Source organism: Lytechinus pictus, chromosome 8 (genome assembly GCF_037042905.1).
Source record: "Lytechinus pictus isolate F3 Inbred chromosome 8, Lp3.0, whole genome shotgun sequence".
NCBI classification, from domain to species: Eukaryota; Metazoa; Echinodermata; class Echinoidea; order Temnopleuroida; family Toxopneustidae; genus Lytechinus; species Lytechinus pictus.
Window position 1 is genome coordinate 35616887 of NC_087252.1, and position 13467 is coordinate 35630353.

Consider the following 13467-nt stretch of genomic DNA (forward strand, 5'->3'; position numbering starts at 1 on the left):
TTGTGTCTGACTGCGATTATCTATGTTTGGGCAATACGTTGCTGACCGCAAACTCAAAACGCAAAGGTGTGAGCCAGGCTTTAGCTTTTGTTATAGTTATGATATTGCACTATTAGTTTTCACATATTAGCAGGCACCTTTCCATTGGTGTGGTCTGGTCAGTCAATATTGTTTCTGAAGATACAAGATTTTAATCATAACAAAATATGTTATTTATAGGGCATCTCAAAGCTTCAGCTTTGTGATGATTAAAATCTTGTATCTTCAGAAACAATATTGACTGAACATGTGAACTGAGATTATGAGGGTGCACATGGGTTGGGGGGCAATAATGAACTTCAAGGTAATAATTGATATACAGATTATAAAACTTGTGTTTTCAGTTTGGTTTGAAAAAAATCAACCAAGTTTCTGTCACAAAATCTCTGAGAAAAGGGAATTCTCTAAGTTGATTTTTATGTAATGAGGTCTACAGCAAAATGATTTCATCTTTCATTGGGGCTCTTTGAGGAAGTTCTTGTTAAAAAAAAAAATTCTTGACCTGATCTTGCTACATTTAGTTCTATATTGTGGAGTGGATTAGAGTGCTTAACTCAACCAAGTTTGTATCTCCCACATTCATGAATTACTGCTAGTTAAATCATCTCTTTCTATTCAAATAAACTTTTTGATGGGGTGGACTTGTCCTTTTTTTATGTAATTATTGATATACAGATTTTAAAACTTGTGTTTTCAGTTTCGTTTGAAAAAAAATCAACCGAGTTGCTGTCACAAAATTTCTAAGAAAAGGGAATTCTCTAAGAGTTTTTTTATCTTATGAGGTCTAAAGCAAAATGATTTCATCTTTCATTGGGGTTCTTTGAGGAAGTTCTTGTTAAAAAAAAAAATTCTTGACTTGATCTTGCTACTTTTAGTTCTATATCGTGGAGTGGATTAGAGTGCTTAACTCAACCAAGTTTGTATCTCCCACATTCATGAATTACTGCTAGTTAAATGAAATAGGTTAAATTTAGGGGACAGGGAGTTTACATTTTCTTTTTTAAAGCTTGAGATGTCAAGCCTACCACGCTCGTAGCAGATGAGAGTGGGAATTTCGCACAATCTTCTGAAGCTTTCCATTGATTAACAGCTTTCTTCTATTTCAAGCACGTATTTACCATCGAGATATTACATGTTCACTGACTAATAAGTTGTTCACAAGCGCTAGGCATCTTCTTTCTGCACGTCTCTGATCTAGACTTGTCATTTTACATTGTATCTGATGGGTGATGCTTAGTGATGATCTTTAGATGCTTTCTTGTGCTATGTATTATGTTTTTCAGCTATCTTTCTTCTGTAAATGTTGCACAACTGTAATTAGCCAGTATGTCATGGAAGTTGAAGATTCAAACCTTAGATATAGTAGATTTATCATGGTTTAGGAGATGAATATACATGTCGGTCCATTAAGTTTGGATTGTCAGGGTCCAATTTGACGACTGAAGTAATTTTTAGGAAGTAACTTCTGAAGGTTTCAATGGCGAGGGAAAAAAGAATGTAGAGGTTTCTGGGTATTCCATGTATTCTTTTGTAGGCATATGTTGGTCCTAAAGAGGATCATGAAAACTCCATTGAAAAGGATCACCCAAACTTGACGTTCTAAGCCCCAGTCACATATAGACACGGATCCTCACGGATCAACACGGCAACGCCGGCATGATCCGGGGAGGTCCGGGATCGTTTTGCCCCGGATTAAATGTTGATGACTGTAAACACGGCATCTACACGGCATCTTCACACGGATCTACACGGACCATGCCGGCAGAGCACGTCGTCAACACGGACCTACACGTCAGCAACACGGACCTACACGTCAGCAACACGGACCAACACGTCAGCTACACGGATCAACACGTCAGCAACACGGACCAACCCGTCAGCTACAAGGACCAACACGGACCAACACGTCAGCAACACGGACCTACACGTCACCAACACGGACCAACACGTCAGCTACACGGACCAACACGTCAGCTACACGGACCAACACGTCAGCTCAATGACCAACACGACAGCTATATTGACCAGCACGGCAAAATGAAAATCTGCTCATAATAATGAGCTGATATTTATTTATTTTTTCTCATCCTTGTCGCAACATTATATTATGTTGTTTTTAAAAAAGATATCAAAACTTAAAACTTCCTTAACCAGTAAAAACGCTGTTTTTTATACAACGCAGTAAACTGTTTTAACAGTAGTTAAGTACTTTAAATATTGAACGACAAATTTAATTTCGATTTGATTTGATATCACTTTATTGAAATCACAGTAAAGGAAAGAAATTTACAAAGTCAATAGAAAACATAATAAAAATTAAGATAGGCCCAGGTCATGACGCATAACTGTCGATGCAGGGCAGTGGTATAAAACTTAATGTACAATTTTGATGTAACAGGTACATAATATTTATTTTAAGAAAATGAAATGTGAAATAGTAATAACAGACAAAGTTGGAGTAAATATTAAAAAGAAAAAAAAAATTATTGATACATGCACTAAGTTGACAAATATTAGGTTGGGGCCAATCTCCAAAGCGTAAGAAAATATCATGAATCATTAAATCATCCATTTAATCATAAATAAATTAAGCAAGTTTGTGTCAACTGTTTAACAACTCCTGAAAAGTTCATAAAGTAAATAGCGTTGTAAAGATTTGATGGGGAAAAAGAACACGGACTGCCAAGGATACTCCAGGCAGCCACACGGACCTACACGGCAGTTACACGGACCTACACGGCAGCCACACGGACCTACACGGACCATCCCGGATGGCTTTGCCAACCCGGCAGTCCACGGATGACGCCGGATGTTTTTGACAGTCAAAAACTGCCGTGTTGGCCTCCCGGACGTTCAAGGACCAACACGGACCACCCCGGACCTCCAAGGATGCCCAAGGCGCCAACACGGATCTCTCCCCGGACCACCCCGGATCAGATCCGGGATGGTCCGGGGTGGTCCGGGATCTATATGTGACTGGGGCTTTAGCAAGTGTATTCTTGTCGTCTGTACATGTAGGAGAATGAGCAAAATACAACAATAACATGTTAAGAACACACTTGTCGAAACATTTCTGGACTGACACATGTTCACATAAGAGTACATGGTGTACCGTTAAACCTCTACAATTCTTAGGAAATCATGAAAAAAATTAAAACAAAATATGAAGATGAAACTAACATTTTATTGTTCAATTTAGAAATAAAACTACTAAAATTTTTTATTTTCTACAATTGAATCGTGGGCCCGGCAGCCATTGTACAGCGCCAGATCGACGAGGCTCTATCCCTTGAATTGTTGAATGACAAATTGAATGACATCATATCCCGTCTTTTAACGTCTTTTGGGTCTGATTCGGCCGGGGCCTGAACTCTCAGCCTCCCGGTTGTGAGGCATGATGCTCTACCAACTGAGCTAACACACCGGTTGACTCAAAATCACCTTTCCTCCCAAATAAATAATAAACTCTCCTGTGTGGAAGAGAGTTAATGGATTTGGGAGGAAGGTTATCTAATCCAAAGAAAAAGGAAGTGAGCTCATAGAAAGGTTGGGCTGTGAAGAAACTGTTATGGAAGTGGTAAAGAGAAATGGTTTGAGATGGATGGGTAATGTTTTGAGGAGGGGAAGATGATGAACCTGTGAAAAAGGGCATGTGATCTGGAAGTGGATGGCGTAAAATAATTAGACCAAGTGGATATACACTGAAGTGATAAAGGTGTGGGCATTTATAGGTATTTTGTTAAAAGCTGGTAGAAGGTTGACAATGAGAATAAAAGACAAGATTTATCAGTAAAAAGTTGGCGAGCGGCGCGGTCAAAAAATTTTGCGCAGCAGAAAAATTGTGCGATCGTTGAGGGGGACCTCCGAGGCCCCCCCAACCTACTAGTGGTCGTATCATTGCAATTAATGGACAATGGTGTTCTCACTGATCACTCTAGTGCAGTAAACAGACACCCTAGACTTGGTTGTTGTTAAGCACTTTCTGTTTACCTTTAGTATTGTCTGGATTTGTATGATTTTGTATTAATTATCGGCATTTCTTAGGATAGTAGTGTTTTATCAAATATGATGCAAGGCTCCAGCTTTTGTATTGCAGCACGCTTTTACACTGCACATGTATATGCACACATTCTTTTTCATTTTCATTCAGAATTATTGTTATGTAATCAATATTATTGATATTTTAAAAAACGATATCAAGATTCTTCTATTTTTAAAAATCAATATTTTTGTTTTGTTTAATTACTCCTTTTTTCATTTTCAATTTTTGGGGTTAAATTTTACTTTTTCTCCCCCCATCTTCAGAATTTCCCCCCTTTTTGCATTAAGAATATTTTTTTGGGGGGGGGTTTAAGTGATGTATTTATAACTAGTATAACTTCAATACTTGGTTTCAATGAAACCTTTAATTTATCGACGATGGGATTTTTATAAAATTTTTGTAATGTAATTTACAAAATGAGTAAATATTTTCATGCAAAAATTGCTGATTGACACTATGTGATCAATACATACAGAGCTGCGATGTCTTTTCCATGTTTAAAGTGAATAGGCATTATCATTTTCACATGTGGTGCCCTCTCTCTTGTGCCTATACCTAGCTACAAACTAATTTCTTGAGCATTCTTTTTCCTCCTAGAAACCAGGCAAGAATCAAGCACGCCCCCAACGGAAAGAAGTTCACGCTCCGTAGCTGATGCAGCCATCAGACATCTCTCAGAGTCGGCGGATAACAAACAAAAAACACCAACAAAGAAAAGCACTCTCATTATCCACGGTGTCTCACAGGTAATTTTCTTTTTTTTCTTTTCTAAATTTGTTTGTTACTCTTGGCATTTCTTAAAATTTGTTATCATCAAGAATAAGATCCCACTTAAGGCAGAATTTGTATCCGTTCTCGATCATTCAATTCAATTCGAATCCATTTTATTCTTGATAATCGATTTATCATGAGTGTTTCATAGGTTTTCATAAAGGTTTATTAACATATTTTGGGTCAAGTGTAATTTAGCATTCCTTGTGTAAACAAAATTAAATGCTTTTTGTTCAGATTTTATTCTGGAAAGAAATATAGCATTTGTTACATAGATGCAGTGGATTGATATATTGGTAAGAGGATGGGGGCAGAGAAAGATAATATTTTTATAATTAGAAATGACAGATTTTCTACCACATTCTATTATTCCTGATGTTAATGATGGAAAAGGATATTATTAACTTCTCTCTATTTTTTAGGCAAAATCACAACCTACATTTGTTGTTTCTAAGGTAATTGTATCAGGAATTTTTCATTTTGAAAAGAAAAAAAAACAAAGAAGTGAAATTTCTTGCATTCCATCTCTATGTTCATAGTTTATATATTTGTTCATCTTTTCAAGATGCAAATTTCATTCCAGTAAATACAAAAATTCCTAATTTGGAAGCTGTGCTAATTACATTGTCTGCTCTACACACTATAGATGTGATGGAATTAAGAACATGTAATGGTGATGATAATGATGGTGATGATGATGATGGTGATGATGATGATGATGGTTGTGATGATGATGATGATGGTGATGATGATGATGGTGATGATGATGATGGTGATGATGATGATGATGATGGTGATGATGATGATGGTGATGATGATGATGATGGTTGTGATGATGATGATGATGATAATGGTGATGGTGATGATGGTGATGATAATGGTGATGATGATGATGATGATGGTGGCGGTGATGATGATGGTCGTGATGATGATGATGATGGTGATGATGATGATGGTGATGATGATGGTGATGATGATGATGATGATGAAGATGACGACGACAATGATCATGGTTGTGATGGTTGTGATGATTCAATGAAATTGATGATACTGCTACTGCTGCTGGTGATGAAGGTGGTGGTGATGATGATGAGAGTGATGGTGGTGTTTGTGATGATGACATTATGCTGAAATTATTGTTGACAGAGATGTTGATGATGATGATGATAGTGGTTATAGAACTTGTGGTGGTGATGACTATGTCTTATTGCTTTCATATACATGTATCACTGTGATGTGTAATAAAAAAAAATGCTTAAGATGCAGCCATGAATTGAAAAATTACATTTAATTCAATTCCTTGAAATAAATTTTCTTCATACATGTGCTGTAATTTGTTGACTTGTCATCAATTTCATTTAATTTCATATATAAATTTATTATGTCCATTTCTTTTAAAAAATTGTTTCATTCTGCTGTCTTCTTTAAAAAAACTCAAGCTCTTCAACATTTTCACATCCAGATATTTTATATGTCTGCATTCTCACCAGTTTTAAACTTGTCAGGGTTTGCTTTCTTAATCACCATTATGGGTACTTTTTTCTCGAAAATAAAACATGGCATCATTTTCAGCAAATTCCTGATCTTTTAATAATTATAAGGAAAGGCTATTTTGAAGATTGTAAAGATCAAAGATTGGTTAATATTTCACAAAACTTATTCATTTTAAGTCGCTTGTATGTTTCAGTGTGTAAAATGATTCAAGTGTGTCATCAACTGAATGTACTATGATTTCAAGAGAGAGTTCCTAAAATCAAGGTAAATTGTCACAATATCTTGATTTAGTACATCTACATAGAACCTAACTAAGTGAAATCATGAAAAACGATCCAAACTCGCTGACGCAGAATTATTGTGGTTCAGTGTCATTTTCTTGTAAATGTTGAATATTCAATATTTCTGTTCTTTTTTAGACTCCAAATGTGGATCTCTCAACCCTTAGCGATGAACCAACACAAAGCAATTTCAAGAGAGGTAAATGCTTTTCTCGACTATGCTCTTGGTTTCTTTTAACCCACAGATCTACCCATCTTTGAGGAGGTCAATAATTTTGTAAAATGAAGATGTTTTACAGGCTGGCTGTAGGACTTACTTACACACTGCTTTGTTTTTGATCAGTGATGTGTTATATTTTTTGTTAACCAAGCAATAGCGATGGTGGGGAATCTGTGAAAACACATTTGTTTAATTGAAATTATGCAAATACAAGCATTATTTCAATGAGACAAAACTGTTATTTATTGACCATTTTCTTTAATTGGGAGATGAATTAACGAAGATAATATAGTGGGTTTCACGATACACCATGTATCTTTTGTGGGCAGAAATCGAACTTCTTAGAAATATGATTTTCATTTTGAAATGCAAATTACCCCCCTGACTAGTGACTTTTTGGCATCCTTTCTTCAATTTGATTTTACACACGCATGCGTGAATGAGGAGTCTTTTGGTTTGTACTAGGTTAAAAAGGGGATTCTAAGCTTTACAATGATAGGTAATACATCTATGGTATCTTTGATTAAGTTATGTTAAATCAATGATAATTCTCGGTTACGTGTTTTTTAGGACCCTCTGTATACAAGTAACTCCTCAAGTCTTCAAATCTTCATTGTACATTATTTATGAAATTAGAGCACTTAAATTATGAAATCTTTATATATTTCATTGACAGATGCATCACCGAACCGCAGCAAACGTGGCTTCAAGCTCTTCAGGCGGCGGAGCAAGAAGGAGAAAGCGATGAGAAGCGTTAGCCTGGATGAATCGGATCTGGACCGGGCCCGCCAGCAGGCTATACGAAGCTCAGAGGGGACGTCAACCCTACCGTTACCTGATCATAGAACTAATACATTGGAGGTGCCTAGCCCAGAGACACATGAACCTATTAGTGCTGGTAAGTTCTTTCGTGGTCGCTTTAAAGATAGATTAAACCCAGTTTTCATCTATGGTACTTTCTGAATATACGTTTATAGTGGGAATCAGTTTAAACGTGTAATGGAAATGCTTGAAGTGGTCTTGGAAGCGATCTTAAGTGGTCTTCCAAACCAACTTGGAAAACCACCTCGTGATGTGGTTTTCAAGACCGTATTGCCTTGTTAAACCGGTTTTAAACATAGTAGTCAGGGGCCTTAGGCCCATAATTTGAAGTTTTGGGGACAGAGTTTACAAAAGCACCAAACTTTCCATATGTCACTATTAGGTCAATAGCTTCATTTTTTTCCACAGAACATGGTGTTGAAAATGGCATCTTCATGCAACAATATGCTAATTTATGTAAATTAGCAGTAATATACATGTATGCATGAATATATATGCCAATAGGTATTAATTACTTAAATGTCATAAAAAGAACCAGACTTAATGAATGTCTTAACCAGATCGATAGCTTTAATTTTTCCTATGAAACATGCTATTGAAAATCCTGTCTTGATGCAAAAATATGCTAATTTATGTAAATTAGCTGTAATTTATGCATGAAGCTACATGTATAAGCCAATAGGTATTGATTAGTAGAAAGAAATAAAAAGAAACCCAAAATTTTGAAAATATCTATCAGATCGATAGCTTTAGTTTTTCAAATAAAACATGATATTGAAAATTCTGTGTTTATGCAAAAATATGCTAATTCATGTAAATAAGCAGTAATTTATGCATGAGCCATATGCCCATCCGTATTAATTGGTAAAATGATATTAAAAAAAACCCAAACTTTAGGAAAGTGTCTATCAGATCAATAGTTTCCATTTTCCCTATAAAACATGCTATTGGAAATCCTTTCTTCATGGAAAAATATGCTAATTTATGTAAATAAGCAATAATTTATGCAAAAATCAGTCACATTCAGAACCTCGTTGAACGGCTTTTCATTTTAAGTCCTGCCCTCCTCATATTCTTACACAATACAGACACACATTTCTAAATATGTAATTAGCAATATGCCAAACATCTCAAATTCTGACAGGTATCAGAGACAATACACAAAAGCTTGTTAATTTCTCAGCATGGTTTGCGAGTTCAATGCAAAACCACAGTCCATTGTGTAAGCCCATGACAAAAATCATCATTTGATATGAAGAAGGTCTACTGAGATGAGGTTGAAACTTGAGTCTCTCACCTGTGTTGCTTTTAGATGTATGCATCAGGATAAAATGCTACACATTTCAATTGATATGCTATTGACACACATCTGACATAATTGTGAAAGCTTCAGAATTTGTGATACATTTCAGAAGAAATAAATCAACAACTTGGTGAGTTATCATTCATTGTTCCAAATGTTTTACTATAAATTGTAATCTAAACATTTTAATACCTGTTAGTCCTTATTCTTGAAAAAAGAAAAATGAAAAATTGTATTAGAATGGATAAAAAACACACCAAATCCTCCTAATAATTCCTAGGAAAATATGAGTACAAGGAGTGAGACAAAATAAGAGACGAGAAGAGAAAGGAAGGTTGATAGGGGGAAAAGGAGAGGTCAATAAGAATACTTTTGAAAAACTCGGGATGAGGAACTAGGTGCTGTTTAGGAATTCAGGTGAAATATATACCCAAGTTTCTATTTTTCCATTAAAGTGAGCAAAACTTTGTATGCAATTTTATATTATCATTTACATATGATTTCTTATTTGAACAAAACCTCTTAATTTTGGTTGCAGTGTAGCTACTTTCTTGGCAATTGCATTTAATCATTTTTTTTGTTTTTGCTTTTGCAGTTTAAAGTCAACAAGATGGACTGGACGTTATGTATGATATGCCAACAAAACACAGGGGAAAGTTTATTGTGTCCCCTGCAGTTTAAAGGATCAAAGGACAAGCATGAATCCTACAGAAAATTCCTTCATAATGCTGCAGAATTCAGGAGATTAAATAGACTTCCAATTGACATCAGATTTGATGAACAGGTTACCCCTGAGCAGTTGATTAACTACCAAGCCAAATGGCATAAGTCATGTCACTTGAAATTCAGCTCAAGTAAATTAGAGAAAGCAGAAAGGAAAAGGGAGATTCAAGACTCAACAGACGGCAATGTTGCTGGAAAGCGTCGCAATCGTCAGTCCTGTCCTACAGAACAAAATGTGTGTTTATTTTGCAAGAAAGACAGTGGACACCTCCATGAATTTCAGACACTTCAGGCAGATGACAACATCAGACGTATGGCTACAGACCTAGATGAAGATGATTTATTAGCCAGAATTGGGGGAGGGGACCTCATTGCACTGGAGGCAAAATATCATCTAGCTTGTTTGACAGACTTAAGAAATCGCCATCGAGCATTTCTGAAACAACACCAAGATTCGTCCAACATTCTGAGAGAAGAGCAGCAAATAGAGGCAAGAGCATTTATTGAGCTTATCTCACATGTGCAGAACTCTGTTGACAGTGGCACGTTTTGCTTCAAAGTTGTGGAATTGCGTCAGCTATATGAGAGCAGATTACTAGACCTAGGAATCAAGAAAGAAGTTAACAAAGTTCGTTTTAAGCGAAAGCTAGGGGAGTACTTCCCACAGGCCCAAGAACAGAGTGATGGAAAAAACACTGTTCTGGTGTTTGAACAGGGAATGTATGACATGGTGAAGCAAGCTGTCAAATCAGACTATGAAGGTGATGCTCTGATTCTAGCAAAAGCTGCAAAGATTGTCCGGAAAGATATCCTAAACTATGGAGGGTTCATCTTCAACGGTTCTTTTTCAGAGGGGTGTCAGCAAAAGTCAGTTCCAACTAGTTTGAAATTGTTGGTGAATATGATACTCCATGGGGCATATTTGAAAGACCATAACCTTGTTGATTCACAAGATTGCCTCACAATCTCTCAGACAATTGTATTTAATTGCAAGAAATCATCAAGTTGTACAGACAAACCACGACATTCTTTAGAGCATGAACCTCCATTGCCTTTGTATGTTGGACTCAATATACACACACAAACTAGGTCCAAGAAATTGATAGAACAACTCTATAAACTTGGTCTAAGTGTGAGCTATAAGCGGATCCTGCAACTTGAGAACCAACTTGCCGCTGCTGTTTGTCAGCAGGCACATGAAGACGGCATTGTTTGTCCTTCCGGTCTACGTTGTGGACTATTTACGATTGGAGCTCTTGACAATATAGATCATAACCCATCTAGCACCACTGCAACTGGTTCATTCCATGGTACTGGTGTGAGTATGTTTCAGTATCCAGCAGAATCAGATGCAGGAACTTCCCGCAGCAAGCTCATCATACCATCAGAAGTCACAAAGGAGAGTCTGACATTACCGGATAGCTTTACCACTGTACCAGCTGTTCCAATGAAGCCAGTAAATGTATCTGTACCAGAACCACCCTGTTTATCTAGATCCATAACTGGACATCTCAAAAAAGCAGTGGAAGAAGAAGAAGTATGGATGAAAAATGCAACAAAGCTCATTGACAAAGCATGTGTTGAAGTAGGGGATGCAATTTCATGGTCAGCCTATCATGCATCTTCAATCGGTGAGTCTGATGTGAAGCCTGCTTTAACACAACTATTACCACTGTTCTATGAGAAGGCTGCTACCGCAGCAATGATCAAGCATGGAATGAACATTAATCTCCAAGCAACGCAGTTTCTTAATCCTAACCAGATTCCAGTAATAGCCTTGGATGCACCCTTGTATGCACTGGCGAAGTATGTGCAGTGGCAGTGGCCTCAGACCCACGGTGAAGACAAATACATTGTCATGTTTGGGGGCCTTCATATAGAAATGGCATTGTGGAATACAATAGGGGATTACTTGGAAGGTAGTGGATGGACCTCCATCCTCACACAAGCAGGAATTGCTTCCACAGGAACAGCAGACTCTTTTCTTCGGTCAAGTCATCTTACAAGAACAAGACATGCCCATCAGGTGACAGCCCTCGCTTTGGGAAAACTCCAAGAAGATGCTTACAAACAACTACGCCAAACAGAGATGCCAAAAGATGTCTGGAGGAAGGAGATGATCGCGAAAAGCCCAACTTTCCAATACTGGGATTCTATTCTCGAATATGAGATTCTCGTTCTGGCTTTTGTAAGGGCTCATCGAAAAGCAGACTTCTCCCTCTATGTGGAGTCACTCAAGGCACTAGTTCCTTGGTTCTTTGCACTTGATCACCAGAACTACGCAAGATGGATCCCAGTACATATACGGGACATGGAAAGCCTGCCGGAATCCATTATGAGGGAGTTTGAAGAAAATGGCCACTGGGTTATTCCCAAGACATCCAATCGATTCTCTTGCATTCCAATTGATCAGGCGCATGAGCAAAATAATGAAACAGTGAAAGGCTCCGGTGGGGCGGTGGGGCTTACAGAGAATCCTTCGGCCTTCAGAAAATGGATGGTTGCTGGGCCAGAACAGGCACGACTAATCAAAGAATTCGAAGAGGAGTTCATCAGCATGCCCACTTCAGAACAACAGCAGCTTCACCATGAGGAGGGATTGTCGACCCAGAGATCATTCCAGCAGCAAGCAACGAGTCTGATCGAGACTATTCTTGAAGTAGGCAATCCGTTTCTAGATGACAAACCAGAATTGGTGACACTAGATTCAAGTGATATCATGGATGCTTCTGTGGTAAACACTGTACGAAACATTGAGAAGATAAGCAAAGTAAAGTCGCAAGATTACATCACGTCAGTTCTGGTTGAGCGAAAGAAATCAATTAATGAGCCAATAAAGAAAAATTCACTGAAATTATTCAGGTCACCGTCAACGAAGGGACGACAGAAACAGAAGGAACAGGTCTCTTTGCTCAAATCTGATGTGTCCCTGTTCTCAAAAATGTACATAGTTGTGCATCACAGAGGGGCAGACATGGACAACTTTTTCCGACATGAGAACCATCCATACCCTCCCTCTCTTTCTGACAGGGGGAAACTCTACTTGGGAAAGAAATCTGACCTCCTAAATTGCTTTGAACAAGATAGCTCAGCAGAACCCCCAAGATTGTTTGATGTCAAAGTCCTCGATGGTGCTGCCGTTGTTCACTTTCTCCCAACGATCAATGTTAAAACATTCAATGAGTATGCTGACAAAGTCTTTGTATCACACATCAGGAAACTTTTAGAAGGCAGCAAACGAGTTGATGTTGTCTGGGACACATATCTTCCAAGGAGTATCAAAGGTTCTACAAGGGACAAACGAGGCAAGGGGACTAGAAGGAGAGTCTCTGCTCAAACAAAGATCCCAGGTAATTGGCAAGATTTCCTCAAAGATCCATCGAATAAAGAAGAACTCTTTGGATTTCTTTCAGATAGAGTCGCTTCAACTGATTTCCAATCTGACAGAGAGGTCTTTATAACTTCTGGTCCCAGAGTTGTGTCAAGGGGAACTGATCAAACTATGCCAACATGCAATCACGAAGAAGCAGACACTAGAATAATTGTGCACTTGAAAAATGCTCTAGAGAATGGTTACACAACTTGCTTGGTTCGAACCGTTGACACAGATGTCGTAATTATTCTTCTGGGACAATTTCATCATCTACTCACTTTATGCCCGTCTGCAAATGTGTGGGTAGCTTTCGGCACAGGGAAAAGTTTCACACATTACCACATCAATTCAATCTTCCATACTCTCGGAGAAGAGCGATCATTGGCATTGCCCATGTTC

General features: G+C 37.7%; 1 protein-coding gene across 1 annotated transcript in view; it reads left to right on the forward strand.

Annotated features, from left to right (window-relative positions):
- The window catches only part of LOC129266529 (phospholipid transfer protein C2CD2L-like), a 44336-nt gene that overhangs the window by 20119 nt on the left and 10750 nt on the right, over window positions 1-13467 (forward strand). Inside the window, exons 11-13 of the mRNA XM_064104238.1 lie at window positions 4679-4827; window positions 6766-6826; window positions 7524-7745. Of these exons, the coding sequence (XP_063960308.1) occupies window positions 4679-4827; window positions 6766-6826; window positions 7524-7745 (432 nt within the window). The remainder of the gene's footprint in view (window positions 1-4678; window positions 4828-6765; window positions 6827-7523; window positions 7746-13467) is intronic.